The 25,707-nt window shown below is 37.9% G+C and overlaps 2 protein-coding genes and 1 long non-coding RNA gene across 4 annotated transcripts; 1 reads left to right on the top strand and 2 right to left on the bottom strand.

The window, feature by feature from the left end:
* The first annotated feature begins 1,028 nt into the window (after nt 1-1,028).
* On the top strand, nt 1,029-25,565 carry LOC125898408 (Golgi SNAP receptor complex member 1-like). The gene is made up of 9 exons (XM_049592195.1): nt 1,029-1,101; nt 2,367-2,487; nt 3,216-3,291; nt 3,723-3,830; nt 3,985-4,076; nt 6,890-6,964; nt 23,895-23,924; nt 24,933-25,015; nt 25,271-25,565. The coding sequence occupies exons 1-9, from the start codon at nt 1,059-1,061 to the stop codon at nt 25,393-25,395; spliced, it is 753 nt and encodes a 250-aa protein (XP_049448152.1). The 5' UTR covers nt 1,029-1,058; the 3' UTR covers nt 25,396-25,565.
* Nucleotides 9,416-13,037, bottom strand: LOC125898405 (uncharacterized PE-PGRS family protein PE_PGRS10-like). 2 transcript variants are annotated; one of them, XM_049592192.1, is made up of 11 exons: nt 12,674-13,031; nt 12,344-12,446; nt 12,073-12,171; nt 11,056-11,160; nt 10,827-10,919; nt 10,602-10,700; nt 10,364-10,462; nt 10,104-10,202; nt 9,898-9,996; nt 9,674-9,775; nt 9,416-9,553 (listed from the first exon to the last, which is right to left on the bottom strand). In XM_049592192.1, exons 2-10 carry the CDS (start codon nt 12,429-12,431, stop codon nt 9,675-9,677), a joined length of 882 nt encoding a protein of 293 aa, XP_049448149.1. In that variant the 5' UTR covers nt 12,432-12,446; nt 12,674-13,031; the 3' UTR covers nt 9,416-9,553; nt 9,674. The 2 variants fall into 2 exon arrangements, with proteins under 2 accessions (XP_049448149.1, XP_049448150.1); XM_049592193.1 differs by lacking the exon at nt 10,827-10,919 and having other exon boundaries at nt 12,674-13,037.
* Nucleotides 18,710-19,816, bottom strand: LOC125898409 (uncharacterized). Its single transcript, XR_007450624.1, has 4 exons — nt 19,484-19,816; nt 19,287-19,388; nt 19,043-19,144; nt 18,710-18,862 (listed from the first exon to the last, which is right to left on the bottom strand). It is a non-coding gene; the product is annotated as an uncharacterized LOC125898409 (long non-coding RNA).
* Nucleotides 25,566-25,707: the final 142 nt, after the last annotated feature.

The raw sequence follows: 25,707 nt of genomic DNA, 5'->3' as shown, positions 1-25,707 counted from the left end.
AAACATTTTCAGGCAGATGCAGGTGATACTCATCAGGCAATCATTCAGCCTCAGTCACACCTCCACACACACACAGCTCCACCCAGCTCCATTCAGTATCTGAATACTTCCTCCCCCACTGCTGCTGACATGCAAAGTTTTTCTATAACACCATTATAGACACTGAAAAATCTAATTTGTTAAAGTTTATTTAACAGTAGGTTGATTTCACTACTGCTAAACTTGATCTCACAGCCATAGCTTCTCTCCAGTCTTGGGCATGTGCTAAAGTCTTTTGCACATGGCCCCACACCTGCCTGTATACAGTGGTTAGAAGCTGTCATCTGTGCTAATAGGTTACATACAAGTGAGTGGGATTCATCATTCAGCACACCTGAGTAAGAGCTGATTTGAATGGTTAAGGACATTTGGTGCATCTGGAGTTGACTCCTCGCATTTTTTTTTCTCTAAACTGCAAATGAAGAGAAAATATAAAAGAAAATTGAGATAATGTTGCTGCATGAGGCCCACTCTTAGAGATTGAATTACAAAGCTTATAATGTAGTTAAATTAACTCCAACTTATCCATCTAAAACATTAAAAAGCTACCTACACATTAATACACCATAACACAGTAATAGCCTATAATAAAAGCTGTAATACTGTCATGAGCCATTCTGCTAAATGAGTGTTTTTACTTTTAATACTGTTAATACTGTTAGTACATCATACTGATGACGGGCCACTGTTCTATTATGCCTTAGAAACTTAAATGCAGAACTTGTAATTGGGATTTATCGTGGTGTTAATACGTCTTAAATAGCCTAGAAGAACAGCCATCATCATGGAGCTGTCTGGGAAAACAATTACCAAGTTTACCCAGTGATGAGTGTATTTCAATCATCAAGCAATAAGCCTTTTAGGCCTCTGCTATCGTGTTTCACATTTAACCCTGGATAATGATCACAGCCTCCATGTGATTAAGGAAGTGGTGCACCTGCGGCAGGAAACCACCAGAGGGCGCTGTGGCTCACAGGGGAAATTGCGACAGTTGTTGCCACTTGACGGCTAATGATGACATGTCAACAACAAACATGGCAACCAGCAGCAACTATTGGGAAGGTAAATTATGTTACAACGTCTAATTTAAAACAACTGTTCGCATGTTTGTATTTTATTGTTCATCGCCGATTCAGGTCAAACATATTTAACATGTCCCGTAAGATGTTGCGACAATAAACGTCATATCCGCTCGGTTCTTGAGCTGGTTATAAGCTAACCTGTTAGCTTGTTAGCCGTTAACGTCAAACTTAAAAAGTTAACGTTAGAGTTATTAAAGCTAATCCTTTCAGCGGACTTACACGGTACCAAAGTTTGTTTAATTGGACATGGTTGTTTGGCCCCTCTTTACCTGTTAGCAGGAAAAATGGAAACAAGTAAAATAAAGCAGCAACATGTACAGATTTATTCAGAGGTCCCGCAGCGTTAACAGTAGAAACAAACAAAATCTGAACATCCTAATGCACTGTTTCGTTTTTACTCATTATTGTTTAACCTAGCATAGATGTTTGCACCTACTGACATCCATTTGTTGACTATAAAATCGATTTACTCAACAACAATGTTTACTTCACATAGCTTTCATTTTCTAATGAGTTTTTACTATTTCCTTTATTGTTTTATTTATTATGATATTTGTGTATGATTATATTATATTTCATTAACTGTACAGCACTTTGGTCAACTGAGGTTGTTTTTAATTGTATAAATAAAGTTTGACTTGACTTGACTTTCATTTAGTAATCCTCTCAATTGAATTATTAATGCGCACTGATTCATCCACAGGGATTTATAGCCTCTAAAGCTGTTCACTAAAACATTCAACACTTTTGCTAAATACTGAGAGTCTTCTTGTGTTTACATCAGTGTGGCTCACATGGTGTAATGTCATATCTAGGTCAGGGTTGGAAATGAGCTCGTCCACCTGCCTCTGTAACTAGTGGGTTTCAAAATCTACCAGCCCCTCAATAGATTACCTTGTTTCCTTTGCTTGTTTGTTTGCTTGTTTGTTTTGGCTGGTAAGTAAAGCTAAACTAGCTACCACTTGCATATTTTACCAGTATTTGGCTGGTTCCAGTTTCCAACAGACTCTGGGTCAAATACTCAAGCCTGTCTCAAAAGCCACGCCATGCTTAGCTTGTTGGTGTTACTGTCACACTGTGTTGACAGTATAAAAATAAACTATACCACAGGTGCGATTATAGCAGAAGTGATATGTTATAATTATTTTGCAGTTTCTATATGATGCCTTCTACTATTCCTGCTTTTTATTGCCTGAGTTTGTTTGTTTGTTTTTTGTTTGAGTGTTTCTTTGCTTCTTCGTCCAGATTTGCGTAAACAGGCCAGACAGCTGGAAAATGAGCTGGACCTCAAGCTGGTCTCCTTCAGTAAGCTCTGCACCAGCTACAGCAGCAGCAGCAACCGGGACCAGCGGACAAGAGACAGCAGGTCAGCTGCAAACCACTCACTTCATTTTAAAAATGTGGATGCACTCTGACTTTTTCCGACCATAAATATAGAATTTTACACATTTAGTGCAATTGTTGACCTCATGGTTTTAACAAAGCATTATTTTTACATTTCTGCTGAATCACTGATGACTCACAATATTTGAGTAATATGATATTAGTGTTTTGAGCAATTTGTAATTTTATTTGTCGGCCAGTAACTGATAGAGGATTATCAAGAACACAGTGTTTTACCATTTTGAGCACCAGCCACTCTTCTTTTTCCCTGGCAGCATTACAATAAAGTGATGTGATTTTCAGAACTTACCTGACCATACTAGATATTCTATTATTTGCCTTTATCCACTTGTTCATTACATTCACATTACTGATGATTATTAATCCAAAAAAACAACAACAACAAAAAAAATAAATCTCTCTGTGTAAATATTTCGTGAAAGCACCATCAGCCAACCTTAACATTTTGTTGCAATATCAATATTGATGTATTTGGTCAAAAATATTGTGATATTTGATTTTCTCCATGGGACCAAGCCCTACTTGCAGTTTTAGAAAATGATGTTGACATTTCATTTTTTTCTCTTTTGTGCTGCTGTAGCCTGTACATATTCAATTTCTTGTACTGCATTTTTTTATAGTTTGCATGACAAAAAAGTGAGCTTGAACTTAAACATTAGCATCCTTCTCCATTCCCAATTCTCAAATCAGGTCTGATTCTGTCGGCTCATCTCAAGACAACATGCTCGTGGCCATGACTACTGAGCTGGAGCAGCTGTTGGCCAATGTAAGTCAAATGTCACATATATATGGTCACTGACAGCCATAGTTAAAGAGGTTTTAGGGTCTTGTATGGATGGAAATGATGGGATCCCAAATATATAGAAATGAATTTGATTTATAATTATTTTTCTGTTGTAGAAAAAGTGTGAGCAGCCAGACAGAGCTGATTGTGTCATCCTATGTTTTTATAAGCTGCGAAAACTATGGTTTATTTTGGAGGTTGCACAGACTATATCAGAATTTCTGTTTATGCTAATTATGTTACATACATTCATGTTTACTTTGAAATTTATTTTACTGTAGTCTGATAGTCTAAATTATAATCTTGCCAAGTTATGCAATATCTTCTGAGTTGTTTTAAGAGTGCTTACCCCCCGAAATCATTGTTTTTGCAGCTACTTATTTTTTAATTTCATCTTTCTTTTTCTTCCACAGCTCACAGCAGTCAATGACAAGATGGCAGAATACACAAACACACCAGGAATGTCATTACATAATGCAGCGTTGATGCACACCCTACAGAGACACAGAGACATTTTACAGGTACATAATGTACAATTGCTTCACTTTCTTGTGTTACTTTCTCATACTGAAAAGTGTTTCAACTCCATGTTAGTCATTTTAAGTACCAAAAAAGAAACATTTGTGAAATTGAAATATGTTTTAGCCTTATTTTGGTTTTTATTTGATCCTACAGGACTATACTCATGAGTTCCACAAAACCAAAAGCAACTTCTTCAGCCTGCGAGAGCGAGAGGACCTACTAGGCTCTGTCCACAGAGACATTGAGTAAGCACCTTAATACATCTTTTGACAATACATGACTTTGTCTAATGTTAGCAAATATAATCCTCTAATATCTCACACTATTCACCACAACTGTGTGGGTTGCCACTCTTGTGCAGGACACCTGTGTGTTTTAGATTGGAACTGTTGATAAAGAACTGACAGTCCAAAATACAGTTGCAGTTATCCTCAAAAGATCCAACACCTGTCCTGATGTCTTTGCATCGGCTGCCAATACAAGCAAGCGCTCACACACAAGCTCTGCTGAGATTTTTAAATCCAGGCTGAAAACACAAATTTTCTGTGTCGCTATGGCCTCCCCTTATTTCACTAGCTGGGAAATTATCAACTGAGTTCTTCCAAGTAGCTTCCTCATTTTTGTTCTATTGAAATATGAACTTTATTTTTAATTTTCTCACCTCAATCCTTTTGTTATATTAACATTATTACCTGTATGTTTCGGGCTCTGCCTGTTTAAATCGACTGTAATTCTCATACTGAGTGAATTGGGTTGCAGGGTCCATCAGGAGAAGTTCACTGATCACTGACATGTAATTCTGGCCAAATTTATCTACCTTTGATGCAGCTGTCAGTTGTCAAGTTTGATTAAGATGCAATTAGGTCTGTAACTAGTGATTATTTTATTTATTAATGTGTTGATTATTGTTTTGGTAATTATTTATGCTATAAAATGTCAGAAAATAGTGAAAAATGCCTGAACCAAGTTCTCAGAGAAATTCAAGAAGCATGTGTTATCTAACCAACAGTCCAGAATCAAAAGATTTTCGTTTTACGATGATAGATTAAGAAAATCTGCAAATATTTACATTTGAGAAGATGGAGCCAGTGAATATTTTTTTTGGTGCCTCAGCATATTAAATGACCACATGTGTTAATAGATATCAAATTGTTTGTTGCAGATCGATATTCTGTCAATCAGCCTCAACCAACTGATCATTTTAGCTCTAAATGCAACATATGTGTTGTTTAAAATAGTATATTTTATTGAAGCCTGGGAAATGACATGGAAAGTATGATTCAGACTTTTCTTGAACATTAATGTCAACAGGAACAAGATAAAAAGATAATAGAAATCATGTTACTTATATCTTTTAATGGGTAATCTAAATCGCTGTGTTGATTTTGACCATTTCTTTATTTTTAATCAGTCTATCAGAAGTCTCCCAACTTTACGGAAATGAAATAAGACTCTCTTAAGTCTGCGTTATGTTAGTATAGTCAGTCTTTCCTTCCGTGTTCCTTAAGTCCCTCCACCCTCTGTCTTTCCTCCACTCTTCTCCTCTCTATTCTTTTTCCTCCTCCTCCTCCTCCTCCTCCTCCTCCTCCCCTGCTGTGGACACCTGCTATGTTATCCTTAACCAGGAGGAGGCAGAAATGTCCAGTTGTTGCTGAATTCCCCCACCTCTTGATAGTCTATATAGCTTCTATCATGTTTCATCCTCTAATAAGAGGCACCTCCTCTTATTAGCTGATCTCCCTCTCTCCCTTTCTCTGTCTCTCTCGCTGTCTATATGTCTCTCTCTCTGTCTGTCTTTCTCTGGGGATAACTTTCCTAAGTGCCTTCTACAGTAAATCAAACCGCAAGGCTTTCATTCAGCCCAAACTAGGGGAGAGTGGTTACATCTGGCCTGACTGATACAGAGAAATGCTTCATCAGGGGAGGAGAGGGAGAGCAAGACAGTCAGAGAGGAAGAGTGAGAGACATTGTCCTGCTCTGGTATTGACGGATTACAGAAATGATGAGATTGAATGTTAATTATTCTCATAGAGGTGAGAGGAATGGAGGGACAATGAAGGGAGGGAGGCAACAGAAGAGATAATGGATGATGAATAGATGATCAGTAGAAATAGGGAGTGGATGGTGTAAATAAGAGATGGACGACAGAGTTGTGGGTTAAGCAGAGCTGATCACTTAAAAGCCTTAACGCAGGAAGTACATAATCAGCATCCAGGCATCTGTTAATAGGAGGGAGGGAAATACCTCTTTCAGTCTGAAGCAAAGGCTGGGGAAAGGTTTTTTTGGTGCTGACGTAAAGCTTCATACAGGGCAATGCGTTTACTTTAGGTTTTCATGAAGCACCACCATACAGAGCCTGCCTGGGTTCAGACCTTTGAATCCACCCACTCCACTGAGTTGACTGATTCGTCTGAAACAGCAGCTTCTTGGTTGAAAAAATAAATCTATTCAATGAGTGCCATGGCGGGACTAATGCTGTTGTCAAGGTGTTGTCATGCTGTGTGCGTAATCACAACAAAGGTGACGGCTGTAGCCAAGAAAGCTGCTGCTATTGAGGCTGTTCTCAATCAACAAGCAGTCTCAGTATTTCCCCAAACTGTAGTCTGTTTTACTTTCCCCACTTTTAAAACCCAGGTTAAACCTGTGCGATGGCATGGCTACACATCAGTGTCGACTCAAAATGTGGTTAGATTCAGGTTGGTCTCTATTGATTGGGTAGGGAAACTCGAATCCCCCTCCGCCACGGAAATCAGTTTTCTTTTCTTTTGATAGGTAGAAAAATACACAGTTATCAGTGTGAACTCAGCCGGGATGTTTTTCACACAAATTAAAATGGTGGTCAAAAAACATCTTACCATAACCTTAAACAAACCCATTCTTGCCCAGGACTTTTGTTGCATGCCATACCCCTCTTTCTTGAACTAGATTTCCTGTCTGAACCTCTACTGTCTCTATCAAATAAAGGCCAAAAATATATTTTATTTGCTTTATCCTTTACTATTTGTCAGTCCAAATCCCCATGATTTAATGTTTCTTTCTCTCCTGTCTTCTCACACAGGTCCTATAAGAGCGGCACAGGAGTGAATAACAGGAGGACTGAGCTCTTCCTAAAGGAACATGAACATCTCAGAAAGTAAGAGATTTATTAAAAACAACTTATTACTTAGAAACACTCAAACAGAACAGCAGGAAATTAATATTTGTGTTGTCACGAAGGCTGAGGGCTACAGCCAGAATCCCTCCTTATTTACTATGTGAATATTCAGTATTTTTTATTTATTGGCACTCTATTTATTTGAGTGTTTGAATTCTGAGTGTGAAGTTTGACTATATGTGCTCGTATTTGTGTGTGGTCATGTGTATAGTATATGCATGCGAGTGGTTTACTGGACATGTTTTTCATCACGTTACCTCGTGGCCGGTAATATGTTTCTCAAGCATTTCTTCATAAATGCACTCAAATAGAGGAAGATTGACAAAAAGAGAATGTAAAAGAGCAGAAGTAAAACAAGATGTGGTGAGGAAAAAAGTTTGAAAGCAGAAGACGATGTGTTCCCAATGTCAGCAATCTGGTCATCAAAACGAGAATGGAGAAAAGGAGAAAACATTTCCTGAATCCTTATCAAACTTTTGTGGCCCCCATCCGAGTCCTTTGATACTGGGAATCTGCCACTACAGAGTCTGACCTACCTAATGTGACATCTCTTATTTTTTCAATTCTAAAATATAAGGTATAGGCTTTAATGATTGATATGATATAAATTAAGTTAAACTGGAGAATGTGACTCCAGAAATGAAGACGGTAGAGACTAATCAGTTGTTGAAACTACAGAAACACTCACTCCACTCATTTCTGTACAGTGGTGTTACAAAGTGAAGCTTCTTCCCTCACAAGTCAAGTTACTCAGAATTAATATTTATTAGGTTAGACAGCATCAAACTGTATAGCTCGGCTGTCAAAAAGGAAAGCTGCCCTGCAACACTCGCAGGCTGAGGTGGATAAAACACAGGAGAGTACAGTAAATTAAGGATCAGATTTTGATCTGCTTTATTTTAGCCGACACTGATCCATTAAAGTATCTTTATCAGGTTGTCCTGATACTGATCCTTCAGACCAGCTCAGGACATCTCTAGTTTTTAGGTTTCTTAGTAATGTTTTAAGCCGCCACGAGCTTCCAGAACAACTCCAGTGCTCTGTGTTATACATTCGCGCAAAAGCGCTTTGGGGTTGCATTTTTGATGTATGAAAGGCGCTATATAAATAAAGTTTGTTTGATTGATTGATTGATTCTTCAAGTCTGTTAACTCTGCTGGATGATTGGACATGTTCAGGTTTTTTTATTTAATTTGTGATCTGTTTATATCTCTGTACTGTGACTATTATTTCTTGTTAGCCATGCTAAATATGGCAATGACTGTCGGCCAGTTGGCCAGTCGGATGGTCTGGTCTGGTCGAGACTGAATTATCTCCCTTAATTTAATAGATTAAAATAAGATTTTGTACAGACATTAACAGCCCCCAGAGGATGAATCATAATGACTTTGGTGATACCCTCACTTTTCATCTACTACAGTTATCAGGTCAGTTTTTACATTAGTATTTCAATAAAGATATGCAGAGTATTAATAAACAAACACAGAACCAGTAAGGACAAAAAGACAACCCTACCCACCCATCAACCCAGGAACAAACTGAGAGAGCCAGACCAGTCAAAGGAAATCTTATAGACAAGAAAGAAAAAAAATGTATATGCAAAAAAGAATAATTTAAAAAGAGACAAATGAGGACAAATTAATTAACCTGTGTGACATAAGTAGGGGAGTATAGCGTGTTTCATTACAATTTGTCAGCTTCCATATTTCCTACAAAAGTTGAAAATTGCTGGCCAGGTGGCAAAGAAGTGTACAGTTGATCTTTTAATAAAACAATGGATTTTCTCCAGTTGTAAAATACCTAACATCCTTGATTTAATGTCCATATGTTGGAGGTGAAGAGTCCATTTACACAGGATGAGCCTTCTGGCCAGAAGTGAGCAGAAAGAGGCAGTGTCTGTTTGGGCTCTACTTAAGTTGACATCTAGAGGAGTTACTCCAAAGACTGCCATGGACATAGCTTTTATGCTTTCAAAACTATTTTCACTATCTTACCTACTAATTAATTAAAGGTTCTGTATGTAACTTTCTAACACTATTAATTGCTTTTTTTATTGCTAATGTGTCAACAGTCTGTGAGGTAACCTAAAAACTGAGACTGTCTCCGACTGTCTCGGTTGCTTATAGCAGAGTCACTTCTATGTAAAGGACTCAGAGCAAAGTTTCCCTGAAAATACAAGGGCTGTGATATTATGTGCGATATCGAGTGTCTTGCCTCTTTCTTCAGCTCAGCTACAGCACTAAAAGTGTGCAGCAGTAGCTAGTGTTAGCTAAAAGAAATGGAGTCTGACTGACCGCAGTTTGTGTAACAGCCTCAGAGAGAGGTGTCACTGATAAAAAGGATTTTCTGAAAGACACATACAGAACCTGTAAATACTATATATGTCAGTTATCAGAGGTTAAACTGTCCAAAATAGTTCAATAAAGACAATTATCTCCAACACAGTTTATTGTGAGACAATAGAAGGCAATCAGCAGAGACATTTAAAAACAAGTCTTTTTCTACATCATGATTGGGGTGTTTTTTGTTTGTTTGTTGGTCGTCCATGGTCATTTGGACTGGGATTTCCTGAGAGAGAGATAGAGAAATACAGTTAAAATAACAATGCTTTTAAATAACAAAGTCACACCTACAAACACAAAACATGTATGTAAGTGTGTCCTCATGACAACTAAAACTCCTCCTTACATTAGTTAATGTTAATACTGTTCCCGAAACCAAGACCTTCTACGCTGAAACCAATCCCTGCCTGTGTCACGCTGCCAATATTTATTTCAAGTCCTTTTCCTCCTGTTGATTCACAAAGAAAAATAAACCGAATTAGATCACATTAAATGTTAATCATTGATCTGTAGCGTACAGATTCGAGTCTTGTACATCAGTCAGTCTACAAGAACCTTCCCGGGACTCACCATTCACATTGCAGTTGTTCCCTACACCGATGCCTCCTACATTTGCTCCAACTATCATGTCAGCCATGTTGCCAATACCTATTTTGACTCCTTCTCCTCCTGTTAAAAATACAAAGAAAAGCAAGCATAGTACAGAGTATAAGTTTTTATGTAGGAATCTACCCATTACTGCCAAACTTGTCAGCAGTGGGAGACAAAGAGCTCACCCATTACGTTGCAGTTGTTCCCTGCACCAATGCCTCCTTTGTTGGATCCGACATCCATTTTACTTACGTTGCCAATATCCACTTTGACTCCTTTTCCTCCTGTTGAAATACAATGAATGACACAAAGAACAAAGTCACTTGAAATGTTAATCTTACTCACAGCTTTAGAGTGCAGACTCTGATCGTATTACATGGAGAATGACTTAGAAATCATGAATGTGCAGATTTTTATTAACTTCCCATCAATATGAGACACTCACCGCTCACATTGCAGGTGTTCTTTGCACCGATGCCTCCTACATTGTCTCCAACTGTCATGTCAGCTATGTTGCCAATACCTATTTCGACTCCTTCTCCTCCTGTTAAAATACAAAGAGTAACAAACAGAACAGAATCACTGCTAAATTTTTATCAAATCTGTACAGAGTGTAGTTTATAACTCAGGAGGATCTGCCCATTTCGGCCAAACTTGTCAGCAGTGGGAGACGAAGAACTCACCCATCACATTGCACTTGTTCCCTGCACCAATGCCTCCTTTGTTGGATCCGGCATCCATTTTACTTATGTTGCCAACATCCACTTTGACTCCTTTTCCTCCTGTTGAAATACAGTGAATGACACAAAGAATCTGACCCACAGCTTTAGTGTGCAGACTCTGATCATATTATATGAATAATGAACGTGCCGATTTTTATAAACTTTGCGTCAATATGAGACACTCACTGCTAACATTGGAGGTATTCTTTGCACCGATGTCCCCTGCATTGTCTTGAACTGTCATGTTACTTACGTTGCCAATACTGACTGCTTTCCCTCCTGTTAAACACAGAAATAATAAATAGATACAACTACTATTACTGCACAGATTCTAACCTCAACATGACTTATGAATCAGAAATCATTAACTGCCCACTTCTGCTATCTTGACCGCAATATGAGACACAGAACTCACCGCCTGCATTGTCGACGCTCCCAGATGCAGTTAATCCAGAGCAGCTTCCAGTTCCACCTCCTTTGTGACATGAGCTGCCAGTTTTTGGCTGGGGACCTGTTCCTCCTTTTAAAATACAGAGAAGAACAGTTCACTCCAAAATCAAAAATTCTTATTTTTCCCTCTTAGCTGACGTGCTGTTTATCAATCTCAATTTTTTTTGGTGTGAGTTGACTAGTGTTGGAGATATCAGCTGTAGAGATGTCTGCCTTCTCTCCAATATAATGGAACTAGATGTCACTCGGCTTGTGGTGCTCAAAGCGCCAAAAAATTACATTTGAAAAACTCAACAGCAATGTCTCTTTACAGAAATCATCACCTGGTTGCTCATGATAATCCACAGACCTTGTTGTGAGCAGTTTCATGAAGGAACTGTTTTCTTTCTACTAAACTACAGCTGATACACCTATATCACTGCCCAGAAGGAAGGGTGCATCTACTCATGAATGAGAGGTTTGTTCCCGTTCATGACATGAGATGTGAACATTAATGGCGTCCTCCTAGTTCTGTAGTGCCAGATGAGCTAGCAGTAGATGCATGCTTCCTTCTGCACAGTGATAAGCTTGGTGGGTGTAGTTCGGTAGAGAGAAAATAGTTCCCACATAAAACTGCTCCCAACAAGCTCTGTGGATTGCTGTTGAGTTTTTAAATCTATTTTGTGACACTTTGAGCACCACGAGCTGAGTGCCATCTAGTTCCATTATATTTATCACTGCCCACTCCTCATCTCTACTTGAAGCAAGTGGCACAGGGCTACATTAGCCGCAACTAGCATAACGCATCAGAATCTCTGACCACACTGTCAGCTGTAATGTAGCTGCCAGGTTTTGACACAGAAGAAGAATGTGTGGAATAAAAAAGACAATATCTCTAAGTTTTGATACTTACAAAAAACCTGTACTGTGAGTCTGACAGTGTTATAAAAGTGCAATGTTAAATCAGAGGAGTACTCTTAACAACATGAGACACAGAACTCACCACTCCCACTGCCAGTGCTCCCAGAAGCAGTGGATCCAGAGCTGCCTCCACCTCCTGTCTGACTTGAGTTCCCAGTATCTGACTGGGATTTTAATCCTCCTTTTAAATTACAAAGTTAAAAAAACCCCAACATAATCATACTCTCCCTCAAGCAATATGAAATAGCTGAACAGCATGCTTCTACTTTCTATTTTACAAACAGAGCTCATCACTGATACTTACACCAACTACAAACTGACATAAAGATATAGAGATATGAGTTTGAACTCACTGCTAATATTAACATTGTTATCAGAGCCAATCTTCCCTTTGTTGGTCCCAACCACAATGTCCTTGCTGTTACTAATGCTGTGTGCCATTGTTCCTGCTGAAATCTAGACAGACAGACAAAAAGTAAAACAGTCTTTGTCATAAAATGGATGCAGACAGCACTCTGAGGCAAAAAAAAATCACTTGTATATACTACAACATCAGTTACTGGACCAGCTGAATGTCTGAGATGTAAATGTAAAAATAGAAAATATAAACTTTTAACGATAATAAATGTGCTGCACGTCAAAGACAGAGCAGTTAACGTTGACACATGCAGTTATTGTCTTACCTTTGGTTTCACACGTCTGTTCTGTGCTTGTCGATATGATGAGAGAAGACTCTGCTTTTTTAAGTGCCCAGCACATGTGTGTTGGTGCCTTTGAGGGATGGGAACTTCCTTATACTCAGAGGATGTTTTGTTTGTTCTGCAAAACTTAAATCATCCCACAGATTCTAAAGGGGGTTCTCTAACACAGCTGCATCAGCTGAGATTAATAACTGATAAACCAGAAGACTTATTAAAGATTATACTGAGAAATGTTTAAAATTCTACTATTACATTTTTTAAAAGTATTGATACCAGTCATTTTATCAGCCAAATGACTTTACTACTGAAGAGGCATTTGTAGCTTTTGCTGTATGACTCTTTGAACTTGAAAACACACCAAGATATGTATAAATATAACAGGAAATAACTATGTCGGCTTGTCAAATGCTTAAATACTGTGTCAGACATTTGAAATATACACCTTAACAAATTCACACAGACATTCATTTGCTGAATATAAAAAATAAAATGGACAGGAAATGTTATTTAACAGTTATGTTTGAAATGTTTATAGGAATTATTGGTAAATGGCTCAGTTTTGGGCTCTGTAATTCAGTGTTGTTACTGACTTTCAGTGGAGTCATTTGTAAAGACATAAGCATACAGTATAATGTGTTAATATGTTTTGTCCAAATTAATGTTTCTGAAATTCAGAATTAGCTATTGCATTAGTGAAGTGTTTGTTTTACTGATGTGAAAAGAATATGTGTAAGGCAACACATGACAGGCAACTGAAATAAATATGAATTTCAATATTATGTACTTTTGCAAATACTTGCTTTATTGTGACACACTGTAATGACAACTGCAATGTATTGTTATAATTATTGTGATATTTATTTAAACCAGATCGCCCAACCCTAGATTGACATCATTTTTACTGAATGGGAACAGCCAAATAATAAAATATAAATATATAAAATATGCTGCAGTTAGTTTTATATATTATATATATGTCCTCAATAAAATAGTTACCTGTCCAAAGTGGTCTTAGCCAGCAGTTCAAAGTTTTAACGTGTTCAGTACTTTGACATTAATCTCTTGTTGGATGTTGGATGTTATCCTGAGCACAGATAAAAATATTCTGCAAAAAATCCCTCTGAGAAAAATGAGACATATTTGCCATAAATAATTCTCTTTAATGTTTTATTGTCTTTTATCCAGAATTTAACTAAATCACATATTAATTTTGATATTTAGTCACTCTTAGTCTGTGTTTCCCGTAATGACTGATCAGACATCTGTAGACTTTGCACCAAAGTCATTTTATTTTATCACTGCGTGAACTTTAAATAAAAATCTAGGTGTTTATTGATTGAAGATATTTTTCATAGACTCAGCCGGCCTCTGCAGCAACAGTATATGCCCCTTTTATTATGGCACAACTAAGTCATAACCGGTGCCAACACTTTATTTGCAAGTTAAAGGGAGATTATGAGTGTGTGACCACTTTATAGTAAATCATTTTAGGTTAAAAACTGGAATGCATAATAAGATAACCCAACTGCTCGTTTGTCAGTTTTTCTGACAAAAACAATATCACAAAGACAAAAAAAACATGAAACAAATTCATGACAGTGTTTGTAAGAAGGACAAACACTATAAGAACATTTCCAAGGGTCAGTTAAATGGTAAATATTCAGTCAGAGATAGTCTCATACAGCAAGAACTTTACTTTATTTTCACTTGTATTTCTGTTACATGCTTGTGATGAATGACATTTTCTGCCGATTTGAAATCATTAATTTAACATTTAACAAATGGTGCATCATTTTTGGAAGAGTCATGTGTTGGAGGGCAACGTCCTAAAAGGGAGAAAGACAAAGAGAGTGAGAACTATTAAAAGACTGATGAGAAAATTCAGATTATATAGTTCTACAATGATGCATTCACAATATGCAAACTTCTGATAGTAATGAGGCATGTAAATCTCTGACTTCTTACCTCAGCTGATGTTGACGCGATTCCCTGAACCAATGGATCCTGAGTTACTGCCAACTACAACTTTAGTAGTGTTGCCAACACTGTCACCGCTTTTTAGTCCCCCTGTTAGAAACATGGGGATTGATAGAAGAAATTAAAAGTTAACCACAGAAACTCTGTTGTCGTTGAGATGCTGACATCTTAATGCAAGTAATGAATCAAAAATAAATGGTTGTTCTTCCCGTATGTGGAGTAACTCACCTTGTATTTTATAGGCGTTCTCTGCTCCAATGCGTGCTTTATCTGTATTTTGCCCCAAGACAGCGATTTCAGAGGTGTTTCCCAGAGCAGCATTTTGTTCAACACCTCCTGTAAGAGTGGTCATGAGAGAAAGAGATTCAGTGAAACTGTCAAGACAAGCTGACAGAAATGTATTGACACACTCAGATTTACCTGTAACATCAACAGCATTTTCAGAGCCAACCTTCCCTGCATTGTCGCCGATGACAATGTTCTCAGTGTCAGCAACTTTCGCCATTGTTCCTGCTGAGATTTAGAAAGTAAAAAGTGATTGTCATACAAATGGGTTCAGTCAAAATGTTGTACCAAGTACCAAGTGTACGAGAGTCTGTCGTAGCCTCAATGACAAATGCAAAATAAAAATTAAGATAGTAAATTTGTTGCATTTAAAAGACAGCAGTTGCATCAGAAACAGATACACATGGAGTCTTTATCTTACCTCTGGTTTCAGTTGTTCGTCTTGTGCTGTGCTGTGAGGTGCTAGTTGTGATTTAAGAAGAGAAGTCTCTGCTTTTTATATTTTTCTGCACGTCTTACAGTTTAGGAGGAGGGGCTTCCTTTGTATGGTTAACAGGTATTTTGTTCGTTCAGCAAAACTCTTCTGTTCCCACAGTCTCTAAAGAGGATGCGGGATATTTGTCATCAACTAAGGTTCAATTTCAGGAATTTTTTTTTTTTTTTTTTTTTTTTTTTTGAAATTACACTCAGAAATGTTCACATGTGACATGTGGGACCCGTGGTTACAGAGCAGTGTCTAGCACATGACAGAAAATATAACATTTCCTCCAATCTTCTCTGTTCAAGGAACAAGTTGTCATTACAGGAACTCATGAACAGCACTGCATATATCCTCACTATCAGCCATTTATCTACAGAAAGTTGACCAAATTTGTACTCAGTAACTTGCTCAACATTATATTTCGTAAAATTAAAACAATTTTCATTTACTGTGGAGACATGACCACATGCTCTTGGAAGAATTAGCTTTGCTTGCCACCGTCTACGTAGTGCTGAATTGCTCTATACAGTAGCCACAAAATCAGTGGAATTCATGATTTGTTTAAATTCAGTTTAATTCCTTTCACAAAATCTGTGAAATTAACATGTTATCATGGGTCTAGTAAAAGAAGGAACAAATATCAATCAAGTACATGTCTGATAGTTTAAACAAACTGGACATTATTACTGTATTTGGAAACCGTGGATTATTTAAAACATTAAGCAGGTGATTTCAAGGCTATTTTCAAGGCTAATTTAACACAGTCAAAACAAACATTTGATATATCCACATGCTAAGTGACTTTTTTGTACCAACATGCAATGTTTTCATAAGCTTTTTATTTTTTATAAATTACTCATAGAAAATATTACGTGGTTGTTCACAGATTTGAACACAAATAGTGGCGTCTCTACACCTCTAATAATTAGTTTTCGCCAATGCTGTGACATCTGATGTGTTGGACTTAGCTCTCTCTGTGTCTTTCATCTGTGTAAGTTGGCCCACTATTTTCTAAATCTGTATGTTTATTTAAGTGATATTTCAAAACAGACACTGTTATCCATTTGCCATGTAACATATTATAGAGACAGAGCGCAACGCGTCACACTCTGAAAACCACACCCACTGGAGTGGCCTACCCAACTGTTGGCACCACAATATGCAACCAATGGCTGAAACGCTAAGAAAATGCCTGTAGCTTACCAGTATGTGAAAGGATAATTTTAGCTCCTCATGTCTACCAGAGAGGAAAAGTTGCACCAACAAACTTGATATTGGCGGTCTGTATCAGTGTCCCTCCTCTTTACCTTGTTTACCTTGGAGAAATGATCCCACTGAATGACCAGTAATATCATGCTTTGATATTTACTTTTTCATCGAATTACCAGGTAAGATCATCATTTAAGTTAGAAGATAAGATCAAAACTAGGCCTCTCGTAGCATGGATAGCTTCAGCCTCTACAGTTTGTCTGGTCAAATTAGCAGAATGCTTGCCTCGCACAGGCATACTGAGTGTCAGTCCCACAGTTTTCCTCATATCCTCCTGCTGTTGCCTCGTGTCTTATTGCTTAAAAGTTCAGTTTTTTAGTTAGCAAGCAGCTGTAAAAACTAAGTTATGGAATCTGTGTTGTTTGTGCATCCCACCACAAAGTAGCTTTTATGTATTTTTGTGTTGTTTGCTAGCAGACGATAATGTCAGTGAAGTCAACGATGAATTGTTTTCTCGTCTGGTTGGGGTGTGACTTAAATGACCTCTGTCTCTATAGTCAGTAGGGTTCAATCAGCTAAACATTTAATATGAATTAATTTCAATTTCAGACTTGGTACTTTTTTTAATGTTCCATAATGATGCCATAGAACCACCACGAGTCACCAGTTTGAACTCTGACGTTAACCTGAACTGTGACTTCTGGTTTGGTGACCTGAAGCTTCACTTTCTGTATGAGTTTGTGGCAGCGGAGAACTAAAACTTGTGAATCAGCAGTGTGGTGGCTGGGAACAGCATAGACATTTATTCATGAAGCAACTTTTAAAAGTACTGTTGGATGATCCAGCAGCCGGCAAGTTAAATGCTATTGCTGCTATTGTTGCTGTTGTCAAAACTTACCTGGGAGTTATTATGTTGTTGGTGTGTGTTTTTGTGAAGGACACATTATGTAAAAGAGAGAAAACGTCACGTTCAAGTTCCTTAAATACTAAATGATTCACATGAAGTGTTATTTTAGAGCAAGGGCACATCTTTGCCAGAGTAGCTTATTTGAATGATCTTACTGAAGCCAGTTTTTAATTGTTTCTTTTATATAATCCCCTGTCAAGCTTTTTCCTGAAAATTTTAACTTCACTAAGTAAGTAGCATCAGATGCTCAGTCACATCTCTGTTCATAGGTTTGGATATAGCCCCATCTTGCTGCGACTCTGTCATAATACACTGGTTTACTGGCCTGATAATTAGGCTGACCTGTCATTTCTCTCACTTTATTTTTAATGTAAAAAAAATAAAAAAGTTTATTTAAAACACGATAACACTCGAAGATGTGGGGGTCAATTTAGAGATCTATAACCAGGCTTCCAGTCTAAACCCACCTCACCTAAGGGGGATCACCACAGTTATTAACATTCATTCTGAGGGGACCATGAGTGTCAAATTTCATGGCAGCCTGTCTAAAAATTATTTTAGAAAATTTGCTAAAAAGCACAAATGTCACTCTGCTGGAAGCGCCACAGGAAAAGTCAGCTGATCATAAAAATCAGGCGACTTCAACCTCTGGGGACCATGAATGTTTGCACAAAATGTGATCATAATCCACCACACTGGTGCTGAGATATTTCAGTCCGGACCAAAGAGCCACACAGCTAGCATGGCTAATAATAACCCAGATGGTGCTCAACTCATTAAAAAATTTAGAAGCAAACTGTGCTTTTGAGACATTTCAGTCTTTTGGTTTTCACAGAAACAACGTAGAATGACATCCTTGATCTAGCTGACTCTGTGGAAGTCTCATTCTTGATTTTGTTTGATTGTATCTTGGCCTTTGAAACAGTCAACCACATCCTCATTGATACACTTTGACAGTGGGCTGGTTTATCTGAGGCCAGTCAAGTCGTACTGTAGTTGGTTTATATCTTCATTGAACAGAAAACTTTGAGTTGGTGATCAGATGTCTGATGTTTTGATTAATCAGACTTCTAATATCTTTCCCATATTCCCAGTGCTCAGTTTAAAAATGGAAAGAAAATGTGCTGTGTCTCTTTTGACAAAAATAATGTAAAGACAGTTTCATGCTGCATATTGACTTTATTTTCATTTGCTTTTCTTTAATATTATAGCACATGATTTTTTTTTTTTTATCTTTCCTGATTTCCAAGCATCAGTCTGTCATTTGTTGTCATCATGCCAAGTGGTTCATGATCTGTCTGAGAGCAGTTTCCTAAGAGAGGAAAAAGTGGTGGAAAAAGAAGGTAGAGCAAGATAGAATAAAAAAAACATTGATTAGAAATAACTGGTGCAATAATACAAAGTATTAACACACACAAGCATGGTATATGCACACACACACATTAAATATTGTATCCTGTGTGACCAGTTAATGTGTGCTCTTCCCTCTTACCTCAGCTAATGTTAATGCGGTTCCCTGAACCAATTGATCCTGAGTTGTTACCAACAGTAACATTACGCACGTTGCCAATATTGGACTTGGCTGGGATTCGTCCTGTTTAAATACCAGGAATATGAGAGATTGGAAACAGTTAACCGTACTCAGTTATGTGCTGTAAACATCTCTGAATATGAGTAATGAATCCAAAATAAACCACCACCCACTTTGCCCAGCCATATGAGAAAGGATAACCCACCTGTCACAGAGTAGTCGTTCCTTCCTCCAATGCATCCTTGGTTCGTTCCAGAGACATGAATGTTGCTGATGTCACCCAGAGAGACATTTACTGCAGTATCCTCTGGAGAGAGAAAACATCAGCAAGGACTATGTTATGAAACTCCTACAGAAAGTTACCCTTTAGACACTCAGATAAAGATACCGAGCTAAACTTACCTTTAATAGTGAGCTTATTCTCTGCACCTATCTTCCCTTCATTGCAACTCATGGAAATGTTTCTGTTGTTGCCAGTGTAGTAAAACAGTGGTCGTGCTGAAATGTAGACGAACGAGCCTACAAAGATGAAAACAAATAACGAAATAAAACATAATGTGCTGTTAAATCCCATGGCAGCACTCTGACTGCTGTATTTTTGATGTTTGTGCATTAGCACATCTGGAGCACAGCAGCAGCTTAATGTGTAACTTGTAAATGGAAACAGACTCAATGAAGACAGAGCAGCTGACCCAGACATGACGCAGAGTTAGAGACTGAAAAATGTAGAGATGGTTGATTTTTAAGGAGACAGATTCAGTCCTTTGTCACTTATAATATACAGGTGTGACTCTGGTCTGTATTTCATAAAAGGTTTTATTGATTCAGCTTATGTCCTCATATCCACAGAATCTAAAAGGGGGGGAGTGTTTGTTTAACAGAGTTACATCAACAAACTTTCAATAGTGAAACCACCTCTTCATAGCAAGAGGAAATATATTTCACACATTCTTGGAAAAGTGATTATTGTTTGCAGCATGCTGAGACTCAGTTCTGTACTTTGAATGTTATAGATATTTGATACTTCTCTAAGTGGCATTGTGAAAGGGATGGCTGCTTATAGTAATCATGTTCTCTTCTCTGTTAACGGTGGCCCGACTCACCATTTCTGTTTAAAATTAAGGTATTTATGACACAATTATTTAGTGTACTAAGTTGTGGAATTATTTGTATGGCTACATTGATTGATAAATTTTATGTCGGATATGTGAACCAAAAATCAAAACTAAATGAAATTAATGATAAACCTATACAACAAACTGAATGAATAGATTCTCATTTACAACTTAAATTTAATCTTACATGATTGAAAGAAGTAGGAGGAAGTACACACTTATCTATTCCTGTGTCTGCTTGAGTTCCACATCCAGATCATTTAATAGTTTCACCCCACACATTGAAACACACACACACACACACACACACACACTTCATAGTTGTCTGAACATTTTTTTTAAATCAAACTTTACTTTCAAATCATAACCATTATGTTAAAGAAATGTTTTTTGTATGTTACCTGGTAGTAAATCAGTTCTTGCTTTATGCATTATACATATGTGCTGTCTGACCCATAAATGTAGAGGCATTTGACTTTTAAAAAAGAGTGTAAGTGTGTTCGCAAAATCCTACATTATTAACTATCCTTATGGCCCTTTTTTGCGGTATGTATTATGGATGTAGGGTGTTTTTGTAAGTGTGCCCCATAGCTCCACGCAGTAACTTAGATACAGCAATACAAGTGAACAATAAAGAAGGTACAGTGCTTTGTGATGCGGAATCAGAATAAGATTTATTGCCAAATAGGTTTTCACTTACAAGGAATTTGCTTTGGTTTTTGGTGCAAATATAAAGCGTACAATAAATATATTAAGAGGAAATAAAAACAAGCTTGTATGTTTTATATGAGGTTTCCAGCAGATTTTGTGGTTCATTACCTAGAAATTTATTTTCATATACACTCTCTATATCAGTGCCATCTGTCCTCACTTGTACCTGAGTGTTTATTTACAAATTCTAAACAGCATAATCTTTGTTTAGTGATGATTTGTTTATGTCAAACCTCAATTCTGATGTGATCATCTCCAAAAGCTGCTTTAAATTGTCCCCAGAACAAAACAGATATTGGATACATTCGTGGTATTTGTGTAGTGCCAGTCAATCCTGGTGTGTTTCCCAGTGAACCCTTAGCCCTGTGACTAATTGTAATTAACCATAACTGTTGTTCAGCCTCTCAGCCACAACAAACCAGAAGTGTTTCCCTTAAATGGATCCTTCTGTGGCACAGTGTCTGGCCACCACAAAATGTAAATGCTGTCCGAGGAAACATGTTTAAAATTTTTAGTACCACTCAACTTTTAACCATTCATGTGATAAAATTCTGGCCATTGTGTCTCTGACTCAGTCACTGTATTTTAAAGTTTTTAAACTGAAGGATGCACAAAAATGCAATTGTGTAATCAAGTACCATCAGTTTGAGGACAATGCTGGATGTAGAGAGTAATTTAGAGTCAGACATTTTTCTATGGTCTGGGCTTTGTTTTGTTGATTCATTATAAATGCTCATTTTGTGGAGTTTTACATGTGAAGCTTTACACTTAGCTTTACAGTTATGGGGGAAAAAAAACAACCACTAAGACAAACATGTAGAAATGTTTGCTCTCAATCCAGCCTCATATCACACTAGGTAGACATCTGTAGTACATTAAATGTATTTTCAATTGACTTTGAAAGCTTTGACATTTGAATTGTTGCAAAAGTGTCACCACTGAGTCTCATACAAACCCCATTCACAAACTGGTCATTACTTATAAAAGTGGGAAAGGAGTTTCAAATAGAAAGGTAGTAACTGATCAGGGTTCCCACGGATCTTTAAGAAGTCTCAAAATTAATGAATCTGAAAATAAGGCTTTGATTAATATTAAAATGTCTTAAACTAATCTTTCTAAAGTCTTAAAAATTAAAGATTTCCTGAGTAATTTTTATGCCTCGCCACCAGAGACAGCTGTGGCCAGAGGCATTATGTTTTCAGGTGGTCCATCCTTCTGTCCCATTCTCATGAACGCGATATCTCAAGAACGCCTCGAGGCAATTTCTTCAACTTTGGCACAAACGTCCACTTGGACATTATGATGAACGATTAGATTTCAGTGGTCAAAGGTCACTGTGACCTCACAAAGCATGTTTTTGCCTATGACTCAAGAATTCATGTGACTTATTGTAACAAAAATGTCTAGAAGGACAAAATGATGAAGTGATGACATTTTATATCCAAAAGGTCAAAGGTCAACTTCAATGTGACGTCATAACGTTCTGCAAAACACTTTACTGGCTATTACTCAATGTCATAACTGAGTTGGTGACACTAATCTTGAGTGTCCACCTTGAATTTAAGATGTGTGTGAAGCAGCCATGTTTTAGAATATGTAACGTCTTTGAAGCGACATCCATAATTGTAGCATCGACAGCCGTCATGGTTACATGGAGTCTGGAATGATGTGGATGTCAGCTTGACTGGTTTGTGGAGGCATACAACTGCAAAGTGGTGGTTTCTATTAGTCTTCAGTCTAATTTTCTGATGTTGCGTAAGATCTCAAAATAATTGGTTACATCCATTTTTCTTCAATAATTTACAGAATCTCTCTCACATTAACGTCATGCAGATCAAGATAGCAGTACCAATAGCACTCGCATTTTGTTTCTGGCTGGGATGCTTAGAGCAGGGTCTGCTAGCTAGCTGTCACTGTACCCTGGAAGACATGGGGATGTGTGTGCAAATTCAGTGAAAACTGGCTATTTCATCAAGAGTTTGTGGCAATGTAGACAAGGCTTGGTACATTTTATGCAAAAAGTTTTTCAAATTTGGCACAATGGGAATCGAGGCAGTGGAATTCCACATGCAGAGTGAGAAACACAACAACGCTTTAATTTTGGTTATTTAAAAATTGGTCTTAAATGTCATTCCAAGTGGCATTAAAAAAGTCTTAAATCTAGCTTGCCTCAAGCTGTAGGAACTCTGTGCTAAGTAAAGAAATAAATAAAAGGAACATATACAAAAGCAAGACGCTGCCTCGCCTGTAAAGAACAGAGAGAAAAAGCAGAGCGCAGCAGTAGATAGATAGTGGGAGAGGTGGACGAATAGATGAGGAGGAAGTATAAAGCACAGTATTGATTTTTGGTCTCCAGTGGAGTCGGCCAGGATGCATGCTGCTGACCTTATATGCTCTGCTCAGCTTTAGACTGAACACTTCATTTTTTCTGTCCGTCACTTATCTCAGCAGCTAATGGCAGCTGATGTAAACCGCCGTGTTCTTAGTGCCGTCCATCTATGTGTTCATTCTGCTTATATGCACCTAAAACAAATAACACAGGGTTCACATTACCATCCCGAAATCTATGTGTTAGGAGAAGTTATATTATAGAGATTAATTGGCTTTTGCTACTATGGGGGTTTGATTTGACCAATCAGGTTCTGACTTTCCCAAAAATCCTCCATTAACCAGCACTTTTCTCCTGTCTCGCAGGAATCACAGGAAGTGCTCCTTTTATGATAATAGACTCAAAGAGCTGGGTGGTGTTATGGTGTGGGCTTTCCCTGTGTCCCGTTCTGTAATTTCTTGACTCTTAAACCAGGAAATATATATATGTGTTTAAATCATATCAAAAGGTTGTATATTAAAAGTGATGAATGATGGGCAGCAAAGAAAAAAAATGACATTTAAGTACTTTTTAAAAATGATTTTAAGTTGTGAACGTCTTTGTTTAAGACTCATCTGACGTTTCATTTTTTCTCCTTTTTTCCGTTTCTTGTTCACAGCTCAGATAGTCTTATCGACAGTGCAATAAGGTAAGCTTTATTGCCTCGTTCACTCTCCTCCTCTCTCCTTTTACTCCCACTCACTCAACTCAGACACACACACACACACACACACACACACACACACACACACACATCATAAGCAAACTGCACATTCAGGTCTATTAAAACAGGCCATCATGCCTTGCTGCTGATAGCTCCTTAGCTGAAACATTACACTTAAAGGAATAGTTCATATTTTTTGAAGTAGGGCTGTATAAGGGACTTGTCCATGGTGAGTGTATTACCTAGAGTAGATGTCGGTCAGAATGCCCCCAGTGAGGAGAAGCAGGCTGCCCGACACAGAAGCTGAGCAATGAACTGTTGTGAAGGGGTCAGCAAGAGAACATATTTTAGCCACCTTAAAAAGCCCACCTAAAAAAGTCAATATCAGTTCAAGTGTGTGCTATATATAGATTTTTTTTCACTGCTTTACCTGACTGCCAGACAGCCCTTTGTGACGGGGAACTGAAGCTGTTAAATCGCTCCTCTCAGACTCCATTGAGAAAAACAGTGATTTAACTTCATCACTGACCACCAGAGCAGCTGGTTTACTGCTGCTGTTAGTTCTGATTCACCAAAGTTACACAATAACACAGACTTACTAAGAGTTTGAGGCAGTGGTTGACCAGCAGCTTCTGTGTTCAGTGAGCCACAATTACTGTTTTTGTCAATGGAGTCAGGTGGCTTTTACGAGAGAATCGGAGCATGCTGTCTGACGGATAGGTAAAGCACTGTAAATGATCTCAGCTACTCTTATGTTTTGCTGCTGGCCCCATCCACAGCAGTACACTGCTTAGCTTCTGTGTCGGCACTGCACAGCTTCTCCAAACTGGGGACACACCAACTGGCATCTATCGTGGGTAATACACTGACTATGGGTAAGTTCATCCTACAACCCCACTTCATCCTATCCCTCCCTCTTTACTATGCCTTTAATGGTTACGCTGTGCCTCTTTTCCCACCAACTAATCCCTCCTGGTTTCTTCTTCCCTCCAGTATCGCCATGGCTACCAAAGAGAACATCACATTTCAGCGTGGGATGTTGAAGTCCATTCAAACCAGGGTCACAACTTTGGCTAGTATCCTTTAATCATTTTAATCATTTGTCCTCCTTTTCTCTTCACTGTCTTTACTTTGTTTCTTCTCTGAAGCTGATAATGACCGACTGCAGCAGATTTACACCATTAAGCTCCATTTATTCCTCTTCCTGGTTGTGTGAGGAGCTCTGCTGATGTATTTTCCCAGCTGCTTTCTGTCTCTTACTCACTGCGAGGAAGGGAAGGCTGACTTGATCTTAATTATTTTCCTTCACCACACTCCCCCCCGCCCCTCAGATCGTTTCCCCACCATCAACAGCCTCATCCAGAAAATCAATTTGCGCAAGAGGCGGGACTCTTTAATCCTAGGCGGGGTGATCGGCGTCTGCACCATACTCCTGTTGCTCTACACTTTCCACTGATTCGCCGATCGACTGACGGACTCTCACTTTTGTTCAGAACACAAAGAAATATTCATTGTATCTCAAGACTTTTTAAAAAAAGTTTTCATATTGTAATTTACTCTCCTTAAGAAAGGATTTTATTTTGAAAAGAAAAATATATCTCATTAAAAACAAAGTCTTAATTGAAATTGTCTCATCTGTCAGATTGGAGAGTTTATTTATTTTCTGAATTATAATAACATTTCCATTGTGGGATTTATATATTGCTGCTTATATCCTGTTGTAATTTTAGCTCTTTATAAATGAATGAAGTCATATTTTACTGGGACT

The sequence above is a fragment of the Epinephelus fuscoguttatus genome, linkage group LG12 (assembly GCF_011397635.1).
Source record: "Epinephelus fuscoguttatus linkage group LG12, E.fuscoguttatus.final_Chr_v1".
Lineage (NCBI taxonomy): Eukaryota > Metazoa > Chordata > Actinopteri > Perciformes > Serranidae > Epinephelus > Epinephelus fuscoguttatus.
The sequence above is the reverse complement of the archived record's forward strand: the minus strand, read 5'-3'. Positions and strand labels throughout refer to the sequence as shown.